The 21,138-nt window shown below is 43.7% G+C and overlaps 1 protein-coding gene across 1 annotated transcript in view; it reads right to left on the bottom strand.

Moving 5' to 3' along the window:
• Positions 1-21,138, bottom strand: part of LOC142584961 (thromboxane-A synthase-like) — a 44,951-nt gene that overhangs the window by 9,284 nt on the left and 14,529 nt on the right. The window contains exons 2-11 of the mRNA XM_075695339.1: positions 18,158-18,236; positions 15,021-15,117; positions 12,257-12,309; positions 10,997-11,093; positions 9,693-9,818; positions 9,224-9,458; positions 7,806-7,945; positions 5,467-5,605; positions 3,981-4,071; positions 27-135 (exon numbers count right to left, since the gene is read on the bottom strand). Coding sequence (XP_075551454.1) covers positions 27-135; positions 3,981-4,071; positions 5,467-5,605; positions 7,806-7,945; positions 9,224-9,458; positions 9,693-9,818; positions 10,997-11,093; positions 12,257-12,309; positions 15,021-15,117; positions 18,158-18,210 — 1,140 coding nt within the window. The 5' untranslated portion in view covers positions 18,211-18,236. The remainder of the gene's footprint in view (positions 1-26; positions 136-3,980; positions 4,072-5,466; positions 5,606-7,805; positions 7,946-9,223; positions 9,459-9,692; positions 9,819-10,996; positions 11,094-12,256; positions 12,310-15,020; positions 15,118-18,157; positions 18,237-21,138) is intronic.

Raw genomic sequence — 21,138 nt, 5'->3', positions numbered from 1 at the left:
GTTCGTGTGAATCAGTCTATACGTACATCAGATCCTAGGACGGAGAACAGCTCCTCCCTCATCTTCTCCTGCACTTCCGGGTAGTGCAGCAGCATGTGAGTCACCAGCGACATGGTGTTGCTCGTGGTCTCGAATCTGCGTGGACAGCCGGGGAGGAGCATGCAGAAATTTCGGGGGCGAAGAGATCGGAACATTTCGAGCAAGAAGGGCGCACAATTTCTTTCTTTCCTTTTTTTCTTTTCGGAGATTAAGTCGTTTCAGCGGACCTCGCTTTCCCGGTTTGCTGCACATAGCCGCCGAGAAGGCGCTCAAGGGCGCATCGTGTGCACACTTGCAATTTTTAAAATCAAAACGCACGAGCATCGACCGTACCTGCGCAACGCTGCTCCCTCTGGTGAGAAGAGTTGCGCGCAGGTCCGCCATCTTGCGAGCCCGAAGCATCCAAAATATGAATAAAAAAAAAAAAGGAAGCCGCTCTTCTTGATTGCAAGAGAGATGCTCGGCCCAGCGGTGACAGTGTGCTCTCTTTCATTCCACGTCATTGTCGGCAGCACCACTTTCGTTTTAAACATAAAATGAGAAAAACTCGAACAAACAACGATTGCCGATAAAAGAAGTGCTACAATTTTGCTGTATATCCCGGCCACGGCGGCCGCATTTCGATGGGGGCGAAATGCGAAAACACCCGTGTGCTTAGATTTAGGTGCACGTTAAAGAACCCCAGGTGGTCAAAATTTCCGGAGTCCTCCACTACGGCGTGCCTCATAATCAGAAAGTGGTTTTGGCACGTAAAACCCCAAATATTATTATTATTAATTTTGCTGTACTTTACATTCGATCAATAATAATAAAAAATACGAAAATTTCGCGTTTATCGAAGTATAGATCATGCGTAATAGACGCCGGAGATGGCTGCGAACTTTTGTACTGCGCAGTTTGACTAACTATATTCTGTTCACCTGCAATGCTGAGACGCATACATTTTTAAAAATCTTCTCCCGGTGATCGTTTTTCATCGGCTAAGCACTGATCGCTCGGCGCCGCAAGACGCGCGCATGCGCATATCGGAGCCGTTCTGAATATTCTCGCTCATTACCTGAATGTTCCCGCTTGATCCTTGGTTTTACGCGCCCATCATTAAAGCTCCTGTTTTCGTTTGACGAAGCGACACCGCAACAAATCCGCACCGCGGCTATCCAATCCGACTTACACATATTCACAGAGGGTTCGTACACACATCGGGCTCTGCTGGAGCAGCTTTTGCAGTCATCGATCAGATCGGTTTCGTAACGCGTGGAAACAAATTGAAACTACAAGGGACAATTATTGCACATACCACGCAGACAATCGCGTTCTCACAATCTGCGCTGTTGTTTAAATAAAAAAGAAGAAAAGAAACATATCATAATAGCACTGTGCATATATACACTGACTACCTTTCTTTACTCACGATACTCACCCGACTTACGACGAACCGCTCCACGATACACGCATTCAAAAAAACCTTACATTCCTCCGCTACAACACGCATGGTTATTTTAGTTTATGTTCCTGGCCATAAAAAAAAATTCTTGGCATCGGATGGGCAGATATCGCTGCGGCATCGGGCTGAATTACCGGTACATTACGCCAATGGTATTAGTCCGGTAACAGTATACTCATAGTTGTATGCCGCATCGAAAACTCCCCGGGTCACCACCTGGACCCACGACAATACCGACGCCGAACTATTTCCATGGAGAAATAGCCCGCCTTCGATGTCCCATTTCTGCTCGCTCCGGTGACCATTGATTTCCCTCGTAACTGCACATATACGCCTTTTCGTTTTACCTGCATCGATTCCAGTTCACCGTTAAAACAACTGCATTTGTGGTTAACCTTGTAAGCGCATCTTAAATTTCTTGAATCATTCAATTACTCATCACCCTATCACTAATCACGAATCACTAATCACTCTATCACTCAATCCATCACCACGCAACTGCTCGATTCCACCATCAATACTCCCATAACGCCTTCGCATTACAAATAATACACACTTAATTGTAGGAAGAGAGCGCTTCTCATAGGCCCATCACAACACATGAGCCATCTCATGAAAAATAATCACCTTTATAAACATCCTACATCTATTAATCGCTTTCTCGCTAAAATATTTTGCCCGTTTCCTTATTGCTTCTTTTTTCTGCTACCAGTTCTCCTTTCAACTTCAATTCACTTCTTTTCTTCTTCTTAATAGGCTTTTCTATTTACAAGACATCGCTGCGTGCAAACGATAGTGGGGAATATCTTTTGTCTTCTGAGTCAAAAACTACTTGTTTTTCTCGCCTTTCAAGGTCCCTGCTCACCACTTTTATATCCCTCTTCTAATTTATACTCTGATCTCTCTTTTGATACTACTTCGCTGTTATACATCACTTGCCTATAAGTCATCACAATCACTTTTCATTACTTGTCAGCATATTAATCCTTTCAATTTCATCAATTTCATTCTTTCTCTCGTATCGTATTTGTCTCCGTTCTTTGTGTTTTGTGTCACACTTCCAGGCGACAGTCCAGTCCCTTCCTCCTGTCAGAAGCCACAACACCAAGGTTATGGTCAGGCTCAAGTCACACCGACAAGGCCATCACCCTCATTACCGCTGTGACGAATTTTCATCAAGTCCTCATCCTTCCATATCTTTCATTTCATATTACTTTACAATATTTCTCATATCATTAATAAAAGACAAGCGGACGGGATTGTTAAGATTCCACGCAGACTTATTATACCGAAATTGTAGCAAAATTTCCCCAAGTTTATTTGTGGATCACCATGCCCCGCTATATTAGTTTAGTCGACTTTGCGCCGGCTATATCTTATCGGTATGGGCTACGCCCGCTCCCCCCTACTCTTCTTGTTTATTATTTTTTTCTTTATGCATGAGAGGCCCCAAGAATACCATGTATGCGTTGACCTTTTGCGATGGCTCATCGTTAAAATGTGCTGTCTCTTACATGTGGTATTGGAATTGCTTATCTGTTTACTCGTTCCTGTAAAGCCTGCGGGGCCCGGAGAACAAATAACTGAAAGGAAATTGGAACACAGCATGACAACTCAGCGCTGACGGCTATGAGTACGACCATGGGACGGAGCGTATCCCAGTCTGCATATAGGCGAGAAATCGAAGAGCGTATTTTCAGAGAAGCCAGTTTCATATCAGATGTTACGCTGCTTAAGTGACCTCTCGCTGCGAAACTAAAAAAAAAAAGAAACACGTTCTTTCTTTTAATAACTCTAATCAAGGAGATGTTGGTGCCTGTTAGACTAGTCCGGCTACTCCTGTTCTCTTAATTAATAGATGAGCTAAAAAAAGTTTCATGAAAAAGTGTAGAAAACAACTCTAGCAGGTGCAATTCTATGGTTCACATATGCACAAAGAAAAAAAATTGTTTTTGAGCAGTTCCCGTACATTCGAGTGTTCATGTTAACGTACACACAAGGACCTTCGTTGGTGGAAAGCCCCGCACACAAAAACAAACACAGAAGTGTTACAGGAACGTGTTTTACAACCGCGTATACATGCACCCTTCATTAAAAGACTATTCGATTAAGAAACTGTTCTCGAGGGCATGCACTTTAATACCGTATACGTTCAACACAAATTTTTTAAACGGCAAGAACACACGTTAACATAGCCTCGTCGAATGTAAGCAACTTTAAACAATGTAAACAAGTCACAATAATAGATTTACGTGGATAATTGCAATGATATGCATGAATAAATCTACTGATGCAGCAGTGCGCGGCGGCCGCATTTCGATGGGTGCGTGATACGCAAGAACGCCCACGTACTTAAATTTAGGTGCGCGTTAACGAATCCCAGATCGTTAACGTTAATCCGAAGTGGCCCAATACGGCGTGTCTCATAATCATATCGCGGGTTTGGGGCGTAAAAAAAATCGCGCAATTCTGGATAGCAGTGATAGATGTGCCTTACCCTGCCACTAGAACCACGAATGCATTCTGCGTGATGTCGTCGTCATCCAGCACAGCCTTGTTGAAGACAGACACGTTGCCCTTGGCGCTTTCTGTACAAGACACATATACGTCGAAGTCAAACCTCGATGCAGAGATGGCCCTGGTTGCAGATAATTACTTCCCTAAGTCGGAAGCATCAGTAAATTGGAGGACCTATTAAAATAAGCAACAGAGATAGAGAAAAAAAAACACGATAGACAAGGAGCTATCAGTTTTCGCATATGAGGGTTCAGGAGCAGCGCAGCCTGCTATGAAGGACAACGCAGCGGAAGGCGCATTACAGCGCGCTGCCGTATAATAATGTGACGTACAGACATCGGCTATGTTGTTCAGCTCTGAGATCGAGGCTGCGGGAGCGTCTGCCGGCGGGTGTGCCAACATCGTGTTGAAGGCGGATTGAGGAGAGTTTGATGCGCTCGCATTTTAGCACAGATTAAAGAGGGCCAGTCGTGTCATGGTTACTGCGGGTCGCTGTATTGTTGCGTCTCTATGATCAAGGCGTCAGCTTTGGCATATTTAATGTCCATGTTCCTATGTTTACGCTTTCTGAAACTATAGGCTTTTTTTTTACGCCGACCAAAGTGTTGTTGCAGTTGGCCTTTTAACTCTTCATTGGACTGACCTGTGTCTCCAGAAAGGCAAGCAACACTCGATGCCAATGTGTACTGGCGCGCGCCGTCGCAGGATCTGAACTCAAAGGGCAAGTCAGCGCGCTAATAATTCATGCATACCATAACGGTATATTCCAAACTAATTGCTCGTCCTCGCTTGCATTCCAGAACGTGCAAGAGTGTTAGCGTCACGCGCTTTATGTGACGAGATTAGACTCGATCAGCATAAGATAGTCTACAGCATTCAAGAAACTTCAGACGCAGTCGGCACTTCTTGTGCCAAACGGCAACTTGACAACAGTCATAATCCGGTGGTAAAAAAGTCTCCGGCCAATAGCGAAACAATGTGTGCGTGACAATATAAAATGCCTAAATTGACGCTTGTAAGGGGCGAGATGCGATCAATTCACCCGGTTTTCACCGAGGTAAAGTCATCACATTTCAATCCGGACTGCAGTGTTTCCGTCTATTGTAGTAAGTGTGAAGAAGGGTTTGCTCGATTTAGAACACATGCTTTGGCGCTGCTTGGCGCTGGCCGGTGATGGTTCTCGAGGTGAACAGTGGTGGCAGCGGATGCCGCACAGTGAAGTGCAGGCAGACCAACTCAGGCCAGTCCGGAGGGCCTGCGTGACGGCAGAGGTGCTCGGCCTCTCTGTGCCGACGTGGGAGGGGTCCGCATCAGTCCCAGACCGATTACTCGGGAGCTAAATAAAGTTCTTCATACCATATCATTCCACAGGCATGGCGTCGCAGTGTGAAGACTACAATTTTGTTCGACTGCTGGCCCGATGACCATATCCAGGAAAAAAAAAGAAAGCGAATTTAGTCGCTTACCGGTGGTTGAGCTGGCTCCGTTCGGCAGTTCCTGCTCGTTCTCTTCCCCAGCCGTCAGTTGGGTTGACGTGACGGAACCGAGGTCGACGCGGGACTCCTTTGCATCGATCATCAATTGAAGCAGGTCCTTTTGACGGAGCTACAATAAAGTGGCGGGAAGATAATCCGGGTTTCTTTATAAATAAGCTGTCGGAATGAGGTCGCAAAATGTCCGCAAGAGCGCATGTAAATGGGCTAGTCATGACGTCTAAATTCGTACTTTGCGCTTTTTCTTTGATTCGTGCTGCCATGCGAGCTAATTTAGAGTGACGGAGAGAGAGCGGGGGAGAAAGGAGGAGAGAGTGGTATTCATTATGAAGGAAAAGCTGAGCGTTATACGCCTGTGCTAGCGTGTTCAAGAACGTAAATGATGCCCATTTGTTCTTGTCCGTTTCTTTCTGTCACCTCTTTCCCATACTTCAAGCCAGACGGTCAAACAAAAAGAGCAGAGAAGAAAAGAAGGGCGCAAAAGAAGTCCTAAAACGAGAGCAGGAGAGAACTTTGTAGCCTCGAACAAGTGCGAGCATCGAATAACAGCTAAGGCCCGGATTCTGTGACTGACCAAGAAGCTGTCACGCGACTGAAGAGCGCGTAATTTTTGTCGAGGTTGGTGTAAGTAATGTACCATAAGTGTAATAATATAACCAGTGTATATGACGGCAATGGTAACCATATTCACGGAGCAACAGTCGTCAGCGCTGGTTTCGCTTTGTTGTCGATAAAAGTAATTGCTTTCTTAATGCTACGGAAATGTTGGCACGGCTATGTACATTGAAAATACATAGCGTGCACATAAGTATACGGCGCGCGCGCATGTATTTGCACATGTGTGTTTCAGTTCGAACAGAATAAAAATTGCTCCTCTGAGCATATTCTGCCTGTTCAGGAGGATTACACTTGCACTATACAAAGCCTACAATGTTAGCAAACTTTCACTTCCTAACTTTATTCACCCGATTGAAGAAGGAGATGTGGCCCATAAATACGTCTCATAAACACGTGGTACAGTTACACATGTAGTCTTATACGTTCATGCACATAGTTCGTGCATAAAAATTAGTAGCACAGTAACTAGTGCACGCAGAACGATGTTGCGACTGAACAGCTCAGAACACATTGCAAACAGACTCCATTTCTAATCATTCACTTTAGGGCATATGGAAATGCAAAATGGAGGCCAATCAGTTTCGAAGTAACATGTGCTCAGCAGAAATCATCTAGCATCACTTTCGAGTCCACAAAAATGTGCTCCAAAATATATTGTCGTTCAAGTGAGATTCCGATCCACTGAGAGCCTCCCACTAGCAATCGAGAACGATATTATTTGCAACGCCATTACATCTTTTAGCTCGTTTAGGTTACGTATAATAAGAAGCTCGTGGTGGTTGCGGGGTTTCTGCTTAGATCTGTACGACATTATTGTCACGCAACTTAATTTCTCCATTTGCAACAAAATGTTTCAGTTATTACATGAAGGCTAAATAGTAATTGTTAATTGCCTACCGGGAAGATATGATTTATTGTGCGAATAACTTACGCTTGCTTAATAATCGCACAAGAAAGGTGGAAAAGCGTTACCAGATCAAGGCAATTAAAGAAAAGTGAATGAAGAAACTGTGCTCTCCCGTTTTACGTAGCATTGACAGCAATAGCAAGGTTTAGCGTTGCGCTTGAAATAATTGCAAGGTGCTGGAACTATACGCGGGTACGCCAATATTTATGGCATCATTGAAAGCTTTTTAACACGCCGCATAGGGCATATAATTGCATCGCATCGCAAAGAGCGCCGCTAGTGAAATTGCATAACATTCAGATTGTGAGCACTGATAGTGTTTTGTATTCTTTAATCGACCAAGAAGATTTAAAATATGAGACACGCGCTGTGAATGAACTATCTCGTTACGTTTGCTTGCATGCTGCAAGTACAAAAAAATTATTGCGAATAATTCAGTCAAAAAGGCAATAACTTGTCTGAGAAACTTTAGCGGTTGAATGTTATAGCATCTGCGCCATGCATATACGGCACAAATGAACATGTGGCATACATATGCCTAAATATATATACAGAACATCAAGGCAACGCCAACGCTTAACATTTGCCTGCAGTGCCGATCCACATAATTGCAATCGCAATATAATAGAAACCGTTAGTACGTGCGTGTGTTACGGTTTAGTGCTTCTGTGTGTAGCTTTTGGATGGCTGTTAGTGATTCCACGTATTTCCTCAGTATATTGCGCGGCCTCCGTATTGGAAAGCTATAGTACCTGTAGTTCCGAAGGACGTAAGGAGAGTACCTTACCGACGTGTCCTGCTGTCGCTGGCCGACGATTCGCTTGCACTTCTCTTGCACCTCGATGAAAGGGTGCACGCCGCTGTTCTTGTACCGGAGCCAACGCGAGTTGATGAACTTGAGCAGCGCCGCCGAACCCGGAAACGCGGCTGCGCACGTGAGAACAAGTTTGCCCCGTATGATTGTTGCTTTCTTTGTTCTTTTGTTTCCTCACTATATATATATAGTCATAATCACAAATCTCAGTAGTCATAGCAGTCATAAGGAATTTTCATATACACCGCCATAGGACCCCCCTGTGGGAGAGCATCGTGTCACGTGTTGCACTACAAATGGACGGACAGACTAACAGATTTCCGGAGGAAGTAGGCCTGGAATAAGCACGCATTAAAATTGCGCAATATGTCTTTCTCCATATGGTTATAAGGCTGTGAAAATGCAAGCGTCCGTCGCTCCACATCGTGTTCTTCCTGCAGGGTCGCCCCTGTCCCTCGTCCGTGTATGCAACCTCGTGTATCCCGCTCTTTTAGAGCGCAGCTCACAGGCGCCCGTTCCTGCGTTGAGCGTCGGCGTCCCTCGGCGTCCATCGTAACCGAGTGAACGAGCGCAGCGAAGGATGGAGGAGTGAATGCGGAGCGCAGCGGGGGTGAAAGACGGCGATAGTAAGGAGAGCGCGATGAGGAAAGCCTAGGAGAAGGGTGCAGCCTAACCATGAGGGGAAAGCGGAGGAGGAGAGTACTGCCAAAGGGTGAGGAGGAAAGCGTTATGCCGCACGAGACATACTCAACGGCGGCCACCAGGCATGCGGTGAGCGCTATGGAAATAAAGCGCAGGTACGGGCTTGGGACCCCCTGCGCATGCGTTACTTCCCCTGCAGTTTTGAATAAAACGTCGGCACGGTTGTGCACGTAGAATAGATAAACGCAACCGAGCAGCGTCTATTACATTTGTGACGCGCAAACCCGTACTAGCGAGTGGCGAAACGAAGCCAGTAGCAGCGTGCGAGCGGGCACGCAAGGAGGGTCCGAACCAATATAGGTTAGCGAGCGGATGATGGGGGTGCGCGATAATCGGGGACAAACACTGTGACCTTGGACGGCCTCGAGTTTAACCTTTGCTCCGACTAGGCAAAGAAATACTTTGCATTTAGACAATAAATTTTTCTTTCTATGAACTGCAACATTATCGCAACACATTTTAAAATCACGCAGAGGGAGAAACAAACAAACTAATGGTACGAACGAATCACAGAGCAACAAGAAGTCGCAGCAGTCACAATTACTGTGGTTAGCAGTGCGAGTGCTCGCCAATGAACAAAACAATAAGCTTTACTAGCTCGTTGTCGAAACTGTGTGCACTATTCCGCCGACTAGCGTAGGAATGAAGGGGTTTACTCGCTGAACACTGTGCTGCGCTTTCGCACTCACTGAGTAGCACGGCAATGAAGGAGAAGGCGCAGCCGAACAGCATTCGACAGCAGACCAGGAAGCCGTGACGCGGGTGGTCCTGCAGGTTGTAGTCGATGCCCATGGCGCTCTTGCAGATCACGTCCAGGGCCAGGGCAGCGTACATCTCGCCCACTTCGAACTCCTCCCCCGTCTCCGCCTTGCGGTCGAACTTGGAGACCAGCTTTTCCACGGCCGAGATGACACCCGGAGACATCTGCGAGAGGCCCAAAGGCGGTTCTCGAAGGGAACACGCGAAGCACAAATGCCACCTTCTGCACACTCCCGTCAAACAGTGACGGAATAAATAACGAAAGAAGCCTCTACTTCATTCCGAATTAAAGCACTGAGAACACTGAAAAGGAGAATAGAGCTTGACTGGCAGCCATCAAGTAGGGTGTAAAGCGTCTGGCGATGAGCGGGCTGTGGAATTCTCACCATCACCACTCACCATCTTGAGCTTGTTGGTGGTGAAAGAAGGGGTGAGCACGCTGCGCACTTCCTTCCAGCGGGTGGAGGTGAGCTGCAGGAGGCCCTTGTTGTGCGGGCTTGGAGGGCGCTTAGCTTGGAACAGGAGCTGCGCGTCACGGATTGGCATCGGAAATAGTGACGTCACAAAAGGAAGAGCACAGTGCGCTTATTGCAGAGCACGTGCTAGACGTTATTGCAGAGCACGTGCGAATTTCGCTACAATCTTTGTACAATGCCCAGGCTTTGCAGGGAACGACTTGGGAATTGGTGGCGCTGGCACCTTCCTACACACCAGTGCAGTGCGCTGACATATACCTTCAGGCGGTACTTGTTACTCGGGTGGGAGCTACGTGAGAGCAGCACATTAGAGTGCTCCCTGTTAAAGTAGACAATGCTCTACATTGCGATTACCCTAGTCGATCGGCTTAAAACAGCGTGTTCCTGGGAGCTCTGCGTGGTGGAGACCGTTTAGAGGACACCTTCACCTTGCAACTGTGTGAAGCACCTGCAGATGCGGTTCATGGGTGTCCCAGTTGTTGTCTATAGGGTGTCCTAGCCAACGTTTTGACCAAGCTTTACAAAAAAAAAAATTAAAAGCGCGATGCAAGATACGATTATGAGGCCTATGGTGTTCGGCGCTCAGAGGTCTGACGACCGAACACACTTAGATCTTATAATTCTTGCACGGCGTTTTTAAATCCCTTTTTCCCCTTGAGCAGCTTGCCTAACGTTAACTGGGACACACGGTATATCTTTATCATACTACACCCGTTCGCTTTGCTTGGTTTGTCGGCATGTATCGAACGAGCGACCTGTGGTGCGTTTTCTTTTGTTCACTGAGTATAGGATCCTTTCCCAGCTGACACGTAACATACAGGTAAAAGTTCATTAATCCCGCCACACCCTTCCCTCCCCCTAACTCGCTCACGAAGAAATTGTCTTTGATAGTCTTTAAGTGGAGGGCTGCTGAGCACGAGGTCGCGGGATCGAATCCCGGCCACAGCGGCCGCATTTCGATGGGGGCGAAATGCGAAAACACCCGTGTGCTTAGATTTAGGTGCACGTTAAAGAACCCCAGGTGGTCAAAATTACCGGAGTCCTCCACTACGGCGTGCCTCATAATCAGAAAGTGGTTTTGGCACGTAAAACCCCAAATATTATTATTATCTTTAAATGGATTTTAAATTGCCTTCTAACTTTCTTTCTATTATTTTCTTTCGTTCCTTCTTAGTTGCGTTTATGTCAACAAAACAACTGGATGCAGTGTTAATAGCGCCGACTCACGCCTCTGTCAACAAAGTCTTGGAAGTCCTTGATCTGAATTTGCTTGAGCAAGTCCAGATCTGCCACGAGGATAACGGGACGGTATCCGTTGAAGTATCTGAAAAAAAATTACGTATATGTCCATGCGTGAACGTAATAAACTGAGCCTGGACGGCTTTTTGACAACCGTATTAGAGTAACATATTTTAATAGTGGATAATCTCGTCTGTAGGAGAGGCCGTTTGTCTTATAACGTCTGCCATGGCGTCGGCGTTTGTGCAGAGTTTCTCGCGAGATGACAGCTTTGAATTCAATTACATTAGGAGATTTAGTGAGTCACATACTTAGATTATATTCTGTGAACAGAATGATGCGATTGTGTTAAGCAATGCGTTTTAAAAGCTTGTGTTCATTCAGAACCATAACCCTATTTTGTGCGGCAGCGTAAAGTTTTACGACAGTTACACACACAAAAAAAAGCATTGCATCGATTGCAAATTAACAAAACCAGTAGTTATAATGGTTCTTTCATCGGCACTTGGCAAGGTAACCCCAGAATTCAAGAGGAAAATGGCAGCGACGAAATGACACGGTGTCAAAATAGCTATATACATAGTAAGGTACAAAATTTTGTAAGGATTGAACTGAATATGTCTTTTACTGAAAATGCTCGGCCGCACGCTAATTATCTAGACCACCACAAATTGTAAAAACACTCAATACTATCTGATCACCGCTGGCGAAACAAACACTCACGCGCACACGCACATATGCACATGCGCACGCACACATGCAAGTACGAGCATTTTTGCTCCAGATGGTATATACAGACGCAGACATGCATAAGAAAGGTAGAAAATACGAACTTTATCAAAGTCGAATTTAATGGGAACGTCAGCTTTAATAAAGAAGATAATTCAGCTCAGTAAGCAGTGGTCATTCCGGCTGAGGATACCGGGCGAAGTGGGCTGGCGAACAGTAAGGCGCGAGAAAGATTTTTTGTAGTTTGAGTGCACTTCAGCGAAGCGATAGCGGAGGTGCTTCCATGTTTAGCCCTTAGACCGCTTGACGCTAAGTATGCCGCTCGACGTAGGCTAATAGCTCGTGCTGAGTGCCAGTTAAAGGGCTCACCTGCAGCTCCCGCTGTTGTAATACTGCAGTTCAGTACAATAACACCATTTCATGCTGGCTAGTCGACACGGTTTTGCGGCGGGGCGGCAGAGAAATAGTGCGCAAATATTGGAGCAATCGAGGTATAAAATATTTACTAAACTGTCTTACCCAACGACGTCACCGTACTTGTCGATCCACTCACGATAAGCCTTGACTGGTGACTGTAAAAGATGCGAATGCAAAAAGCAATGTAAACCTAGGGCCCACGCTATACATGTGAAGGCGAATTAACTTCCAAACCAGTAACATTTATTGTGAACAATTCTTTGCCTACTTTAGAAACATTTAATACTTCTATCTCTCTAGCCTCTTGCGCTGATCCAGTGACCTACGTTGTCTCTAACTTAGCAGCTGGTCTACTAACAGCAGGTATGTGCTCGGGTATCCCTGTGCTGTCGTATAGTTCTTTCTTTAACTCGATATACGCATATAGTCATGGAGGCGTTGGGAAATCATGGAGTACAACAGGCATACGTGAATGTCTTTGATGATATCTACAAAGACTCCACAGCTAAGTTGCCTTCCCACAGTAAAAGTAGAAATTACCTATAAAAAATGCAGCCGATTCAACGAGTCGGAATCTATACACAGCGAAGCTTTGCGTGAGGGCATGAAGAGCCAAGACATAAGTTTGCAATTTTCTTAGACTTTATTTAGGCTTCATTTAGGCATTGTGGAGAGGCTAATGCAATTCCGCCACCGCTGCCGAGGAAGCGCGGAGGTGAGCGCCATCTGGTGGTGGTGCAAGGAACCCAGTGGCTGTGACGTCGCATGCGTCCTCTCCTGCGATTGGTTAACCTATTCGGTAGGAGAATAGCCACGCAACACCCACAGTTACCAAAACGCGGTGAGGTTCGCAAACAAACGCTTCGCTTTTAAAAGGGCTCAGGTGAAGAGACAATGTCTCCAATGCTATTCACTACATACCAAGAATAAGTATTCAAGCTATTAGACTGGAAAGACTTAGAAGTGAGGATCCATGGCGAATATCACAACAACCTCCGGTTGCTGTCCTGTTGAGCCATAAAGGGGATGAATTACAACAAATGATTGAGGACCTTAACCGAGAAAGTGTAAGAGTATATGGTCGAAGATTAATGTGCAGAAGACAAAGGTCATGTTCAATAGCTTGGCAAGGGAACGAAAGTTCACGAACGCCAGTTAGCCTCAAAAGCCTGTTCAGGAGTACGTTTATCTAAGTTAATTACTCACAGTGGACACTGATCATGCGTAAGAAATTCCCAGAGAAATAAAAATGAGTTGGGGAATGCATACGGCATGCATTCCGTAATCCTGTTAGTGAGCTGACCACTGTCGTTGAAACCAAAAGTGTATAATGATTGCATTCTACCGGGGCCAACGTATGGGGCAGAAACTGGGAGGTTAACAACGAATGTCGAGAAAAAGTTAAGGACCGCGCAAAGAGCGATGGAACGAAAAATGTTAGGCGTACGTTAAGAGACAGGAAGAAAGCGGTGTGGATCAAACAGCAAACGGAGATAGCCGATGTTCTAGTTCACATCAAAAGAAAAAGAAATGGAGCTCTTGATGCCATGTATAACCGCGGTGGACCATTACAGTTATAGAATGGGTGCCTTGGGAAGGGAAGCGCAGACGAGGACGGCGGGAAATTAGATGTGGTGACTCGAACAGTGCGTGAGATCTGCCCTTTTTACTTATCCTCCAGAGCCACCAGAAAGCAGACGTTCGAAAATTTTGTTCTTCCTTTATATAAATTTACTGGGCTTGAAGTTTGGAATATGCAAATGATAGAAATCAAACACGCGCACACGCTTTCTTCCGTGCTTAAGGAAAATAATTTCATAGGTTGAACAAAACTTCTCAATGTTCTTGGTCATGAGGTCAGTACTCTTATAATTGTCACTTTTAAATATGTCGGGCTGCTCTTGGTCATGATGCTGACTTATAAGTGTATGTCCTTCCTTACTCTCCTTGCTACTCTTCAAATTGGTGGCAATGTGTTTGTTCTCGATATAATTAGTATTTGTGTTTATCTTGCTAATAGCATATTTATGAGTTATATAAAATGGGATACGTTAAGTTTTGTTGCTGTTGTTGAATTTTAGACCGTTTATTACTGTAATGTGTAAATAATATGTGTATTAAATATTCATGTCATATGTTTGGTTCTGAATATTCAGTGATTGGCTACAGCCATTTCGTATTAGTTAGGAGTAGTATTTGCCGAGTTTTTGCGGTTCCACTGGGTTCACAGCCAACCTTCGGGTGTGGTTCGAACCGGTTTTGAAAACTTTGTATGTATTAGGCCTGAAAAAAAAAATTCTAATAAAACTTCCGTTCAACTGAAATAAAACTTATGTATTGTTCGTGTAAGCTTAGGTTAGACTTTTCAAAATAAATAAATAAATAAATAAATAAATAAATAAATAAATAAATAAGCGTTTTGATAGAGCCATACTGCTGCCAAACGTTCTAAACATTGACCACGTGCTTTGACCAGGCTACTGCAAAAGTTTGCCGAATATAGAGTCCTTCATTTTCACTGAACCATTCGTCGCATGCAAGCTCGGTGCACACGCTGTTGCCCAGCTGTGTCACCCTGAATAAGCGTCGCGTCGACGAGCGCGTGGGCGCCTGCCTGCTTCAAGTGGGCGTACGTGCAGCGCGAATTGCAGTGGTATTAGAGGCGCGTGCTTGTCATTAAAAAATATTAACGGTGGCGTATGCCATACTCGTGACCAAAAAAAAAAAAGTATTCCAAGTGCGATACTATTCTACTCGTAGGCTACTAATAAAGACCACAATGGCCTTGTTTACGCCATGAAGTCTATAGCAACTTGTTTTGATATGCGAGGCACTTTTTTTGAGGTGGAATGCAAACTGCTTATACCTTTTTGTACATCTCCAGCATGTTTCCGAAAATGATGTTTGGTGTTGGTCCAGGTATGCCGAGATTCTTGAAAAAGTTGAAGTGTTCTCTTCTTTTCCTGCGGAGAGGTGGACCGTCAGGTGTTACACTAAACGTTTTAAAAGCCGGATTATATCATTCGGGGCACTCTAGCAAGTTATAACGGTTAAATTTTGTCGTAGAAATAAATAATATTGTTAATTTCCGTGCTTGCAATGATTTATACGTGTTGCAAGACTCCCATGAATGCTAATAAAGTCTCAGTTAAGCCGTTATCTCAAAGCAGTGACACTGATAGCTAGTAGAGGTTTACGAAGTGAAAGATGTGTTTTGCGCAGTGCATCAGTTCCAATTATCGAAAGTTGCGCATATGCAATAAAATTTGATCACAGAACTATTATATGGAGCTCTCATATTCTGATAAAGAACATCTTTGGTGCCCAGGTTTAATTTTCAATTACGGATAATTTTTTTATGACTGGTGAACGCGTGATTTGAAGTGACGACAAGGTATTGTCCTCTTTGGCGCATATACAAGCCACCTTAACTACAGTAGCGGGTTACCTTAACTCTAGAGACAGCGACGTCACGTGCACGAAGCTCTTGGAAAAACAGCATGAAACACGTACACCATGAATTTAGATGAAAGATTAGGCAGAACGCTGAAGGCGAATGCCTGCTGCACTCATGGTTGTGCATTAAACTATACGATCGCAGGTGTCAGACTTCTTGCAAGGTATAACGAGCCACAATGTGAAGCAAACGTACGGAGCTGTAGGTAGACCTCCTCAACGACACATGCGAGCACCTAGCGCACTACCCAGAAATTTTTTCTTTCATCCTTTCTGTTATTTTCTTCTTTGTTCTTCCTTTCTGTCCGTATTTCCTTCTTCCTTTCTGTTCTTTTCTTTGTTCTTTCTTTCTGTCTTTCTTTCTGTTCTTTTATTTCTATTCTTTTCTTTCTTTCCGTTCGTTCCTTCTTTGTTCTTTCTCCCTTTCTGTCTTCCTTTCGTTCTTTCTTTCTGTTCTTTGTTCTGTCTGCCTTCCTTTCGTTCTTTCTTTCCTTGTTTCTATCTTTCTTTGGTTCTTTCTTTCTTTCTGTTCTTTCCTTCTTTGGTATTTCTTTCGTTCTTTCATTCTTTGTTTCTGTCCTTCTTTCGTTCTTTCTTTCTGTTCATCTTTGTTCTTTCTTCCTTTCTGTCTTTGGTTCTTCCTTTCTGTTTTGTTCTTCCTTGTTTTCTTTTTCTCTCTGTTCTTTACTTCTTTGGTCTTTCTTTCGTTCTTTCATTCTTTATTTCTTTCTTTCGTCCTTTCTTTCTGTTCTTTTATTCTTTGTGCTTGCTTCCTCCCTTTCTTCCTTTCTTTCGTTCTTTTTTCTTTGTTCTTTCTTTCTTTATTTATTTCTGTCTTTGTTATTTCTTTCTGTTCTTTTCTTTTTTGTTCTTTCTTCCTTTCTTTACTTGTCTTTCTTTCTTTCGTTATTTCTTTGTTCTTTATCTTTTCTTTCCTTCTTTCGTGTTCTTTTCTTCATTGTTCTTTATTTCTGTCTTTCCTTCGATCTTTCTTTCTGTTCTTTCTTTGTTCTTTCTTCCTTTCGTTCTTCCTATTCCTTTCTTCTTTGCTTTTTCTTTCTTTCGTTCTTTCTTTCTGTTCCTTTCTACTTTGTCCTTTCATCGTTCCTCATATCTTTCTTTCGTTCCTTCTTTCGTTGCTCCTTTCGTTCTTTCTTTCTCTCGTTTCTTCGTTCATATTCAGCCATCGCATCTTTGCTTGATTACAAACTGAGTCATTCCTGATGATGATATTTTCGCATTACTGATATCTTGCATCACTGGTCTAGACGCCACTCTTTTCGGGTATGAGCCATTGCAACAAGCCATTTAAGTATTTCGCTTTAAAGGCAGCCTGATGGGTATAGCCTCCAAATTTACGAGCAACAAGAGTCACTTGAAAACACTTCGAGGTGTCTTATATAGGCATCTCCTAACGGCACGAGAAGGGCATGGGCCGTGCTGCGGCCCCCACGATCGTCTGGCGAACAGAGACGTGAAAGACTTTCTTGTGAATAGTTAAGTACAATCGGTTTGACGTCCTTTTTAAACTCCTATGGTAACATCACGATCGCTCAGTCATATCATGCGATAACCTTTTTTATATCTTTCTGTTATATATTAGAGCATGACTCGAGGCTATCCATGATTGTCGCTTGTCCTACGCTGTCTCTGAACTGCGCAACTTATTTATCCGCTGTAACATAAATTTGACTATTTGCGTTATATTCTTTGTATACCAGGCGATTTTCATTTTCAAAAACAAAATAATATTCAAAAATAGTTGTTGGTTGCTAGCAAACTTCTCCTCACAGAGCTGAATTACTCGAAGAAGATGACGTTGCTTGCCTGCAAACACACACGCAAAAAAAGAGTAATTGACTAATTAACAAAATTTCGCGTACAAACTTGTGACCTAGTTACTCTAGATTACATATAACAATTTATGAATTTGAGCCACTGAGCTCGAAAGGCATTGATCGTGCTCCCTGTAAATGTCTCCTGCACTACATAAGAAGGAGTTTTCATTAAATAGTTTCTGGAACAACACTGTAATTTGGTGCAACTTTGACGGAGGTTGTTTTAAAGATTGCTAGATTCTTAATTTGTTTCAAGTGAACATGCCTCGAAAGTCATTGACTCGAATTTGTACATCGCAACATGTGCCCTAAGGTAATTCGTTATAAAGGAAATATGAAAAAATATCAAATTTCTCAATTGTGCATTTCGATTCCTCGTGCTGGTAACGTCAACCTATTCTAGTATTCCATCTTACAGAGAACTGTGCTATCTGCCGTAGGTGATTAGAAGAATTCCATAAAGTTAAAAAAAATTGCGTCATATTATTACTAAGGAGGGTTCCTTTTTCCTTTACTACCGTGAAATAATACTTCTATAGCTTTTCTGTCATTTAGTGATTAGTTTTAGCTACATTGTCGGCTTAGCGGATTGTTTAGTAGCGAAACTCTCAATTTTATCGCCATCACTAAATAAGAAGCGAATGCGCTTCCCAAAGCGAAGACAACAGCTCTCGCTGTAATATACTGCACCAAACGGCAATGTACTCACATGAGCCAGTGCACGACGAAAAGGACCACGGTGGCTACAACGAGCTCCCACATGACGTACCACGTTTTTCAGCCTTATCCTGCATAAGATCATGACGGGAAATAACCAGGAAACGTAAGTGCGAAAAAAAAAGAAAAGTGCGATACTAGTACGAAGATAATATGTGACAACAAAAATAGCCTTGTGCACAACGAGCCAATTGGCTTGATTTAATTAGTAGATTATGGTGAACTTGTACTTGCATCAGGTGTTCCCTTTCAGGACTACTTAACCGTGGCATTGGTGTGTGCGCGCGCAAGATTGTTTTCATGGCACACTGGGCATGAGCTTCTGATACATAACGCGACGCAAATGAGTAGCTACTTCTGGACATTTTATTTCAAGCCAACATATTTATCGTAACAGACGACCGCCGACGGCTTCTTAAAAGCCAGCTAAGGCGGAAAAGACGCGAATGTCGACAGAGGCAACAGTAACGAAGATCATGAAGCACCAAGACTTTTGACGCCAAGGGAGACTATAGCGAATTTCCGCGTTCTGTAGCTTTACTTGCTTGGTCACTTATTTTCGCAATACTGCAGACATACAGTCCAAGCAGGAAACGCGAGCTTGAATATGTCAATGGTATATTCCATTCACCATGAACAGTTGTGCGTATAATAAACAGAGCATAACTGAAGGGAACAAAAGTACAAGATAACGCACTAAGAGCAGGCACAAAATTGCTACGTGGTCTAGTATGGCTGTGGAGCATGCTATAAATCTAGATGTAATAAGGTAAGCAGACGTCGCACGTTCTGTCAGACAAAGTGTGCACGCACACACACATACACTAAAAAAAAGGATCCGGCAGAACTTATCTCGCTGAAGCTGTCGACGTTTATGCGATTAGTATTCGAGCAATGTAACGACATAACGTATTGCTGTGAGCACCTTTATTCGCAAACTGTAGTGGCCTCTCTCATATTTCTAGTTCTTCGGCTGCATGCGTTTCATGGCTGCATGGGTCTAAAATAAGTGCGTTTGGGTAAATATATTCATGCTAGTACTTTCGGGCGTCGTCTCTCACGATTAGGGCAGGAGCTTGCTGCAGATGCGACGGTGTATATAGTGAAAGCGGAAAGCTCTTGAACGAGGAAAGCAGGCGATTCGTCATCGCTATCACCGAGTGAATGGGAGATGAAGGAGAAAGCAAAGGGGAGGTTAACGAGAGGACACCCCCGGTCGACTGTCCTTTACTGTAGAATAGGAAAAAAGGGGTACGAAAAACTCTGTGGCAATTTAACGATGCCTGCGAGATAGATGCCTTAGCATTATATCGCGCCTCTTCGAGGTCCCGGATTCATTATTGATATTGCATTGGCCGCATTGCAAAGAGTTATTCAGGAGCTCAAACGACACATCTCCTGCCTCGTCGAGGAGCGATGGGCATCTTACGGTGGTTTGCGCCGGACCAACGGTTGGTTGCTCTCTCTCTCTCTCTCTCTCTCTCTCTCTCTCTCTCTCTCTCTATATATATATATATATATATATATATATATATATATATATATATATATATATATATATATATATATATATATATCATGCTGTTTGCCCAGCCTTTCTTTCCTCTGACGTGTTATCAGTGCTATCAAGCTTCGCCACTTCAGCGCAGGATGTACTCGCTGCCTACATCAAGGGCACACTGTAGCACCTTCTATAGAGATGCTCCGAAGCACGACAGGCGTGTTGCATTGATTTGTACTACTCTGCCGCCGGCCTTGTAGCAGATTCTAGAACTGTTGCGATAGATGCCGCTTATCTGGTACATGCACGATGACATGCTTTTATTACCGACTTTGTCTTAGCTATGGAATAAGTCACTGACGTCGGCTGGTCGTGGAGGCCGCTATCGCCACCGCCGAGCTCTTCCTTCTTTTGACGAGCGCAATATCGTGAGACGAAGAGTGTTCGACGCGACGCTGTCCTTGTCTAGCTTGCCTCCTTGCGCGCCCGTTATCACCATCTCACGGCAATATTTTCAATATTTCAACTACTAAAAAATAACTATAGGATAGGTACCTCCCAATACATTTCATTCTCCGAGGCCCGACCTACACGTAACAAGCATGAGCACACATTGACAGAATACGCATGTAAAAATGACACGTTTAAGTATTCTTTCTTCCCGCTCGCAATAGCAGAATGGAACCAACTTGATCCTACTATCACCAACATTGAGTCATTATCCGAATTTATCTCGCAAATAGAAAAAACTGTGAGTGAATAACAGTGCCTATTATGCATGCAGGGACTCCGGCACAGATTACTTTATTCGTTAGGAAATTTTAATAAACACTATAATTTCCGACCAGCTTATTCGTTTGTCATAATGATTCCCAAGCACTCGTAGTTTTATATTAGTTACTTCTGTTTTATTACTTGCCCTTAGTAATATCTGTGCTATTGTTATAAAGCATCTTGCTCTTTTCCATTTCTTTTTTTTTTCATTATTTACTATTCCGTTTAATCTTAACATGGTTTACTTGTATAGTACTATGTATAACTTGCACTGCTTGTGTCGTTTCTTACTTTTTGTATAATCTATACTTTGATTTCCTTGCATTGTACAGCTGAATTATTGTACTGCCCAACTGCCACGCTCTCGAAGGAGAGCAGCAGTATTGAAAATAAATAAATAAATAAATAAATAAATAAATAAATAAATAAATAAATAAATAAATAAATATTACCACAGTAGATGTGACCGCGTCAGTAGAAAAAGACGAAGAGTCATTGAATTGAACGAGGAAGAAGGGAAGGAAGTTTGCTCCGCCGTTCCGTGACGATTGGGACCGGACGGCCGTACACACATACCAGCAGAAATGCTGCACCGCAAAAATGACGGCTAGGCATTCATGTTCGGTCACGGTATAATTGCATTCAGGCGTGCTTAACGTGCTACTCGCATAGGGCATGACGTGCTCCTTCCGGTAATG

This window comes from Dermacentor variabilis, chromosome 6 (genome assembly GCF_050947875.1).
Source record: "Dermacentor variabilis isolate Ectoservices chromosome 6, ASM5094787v1, whole genome shotgun sequence".
Classification (NCBI taxonomy): Eukaryota; Metazoa; Arthropoda; class Arachnida; order Ixodida; family Ixodidae; genus Dermacentor; species Dermacentor variabilis.
This window is presented reverse-complemented; position numbering and strand designations above follow the sequence as displayed.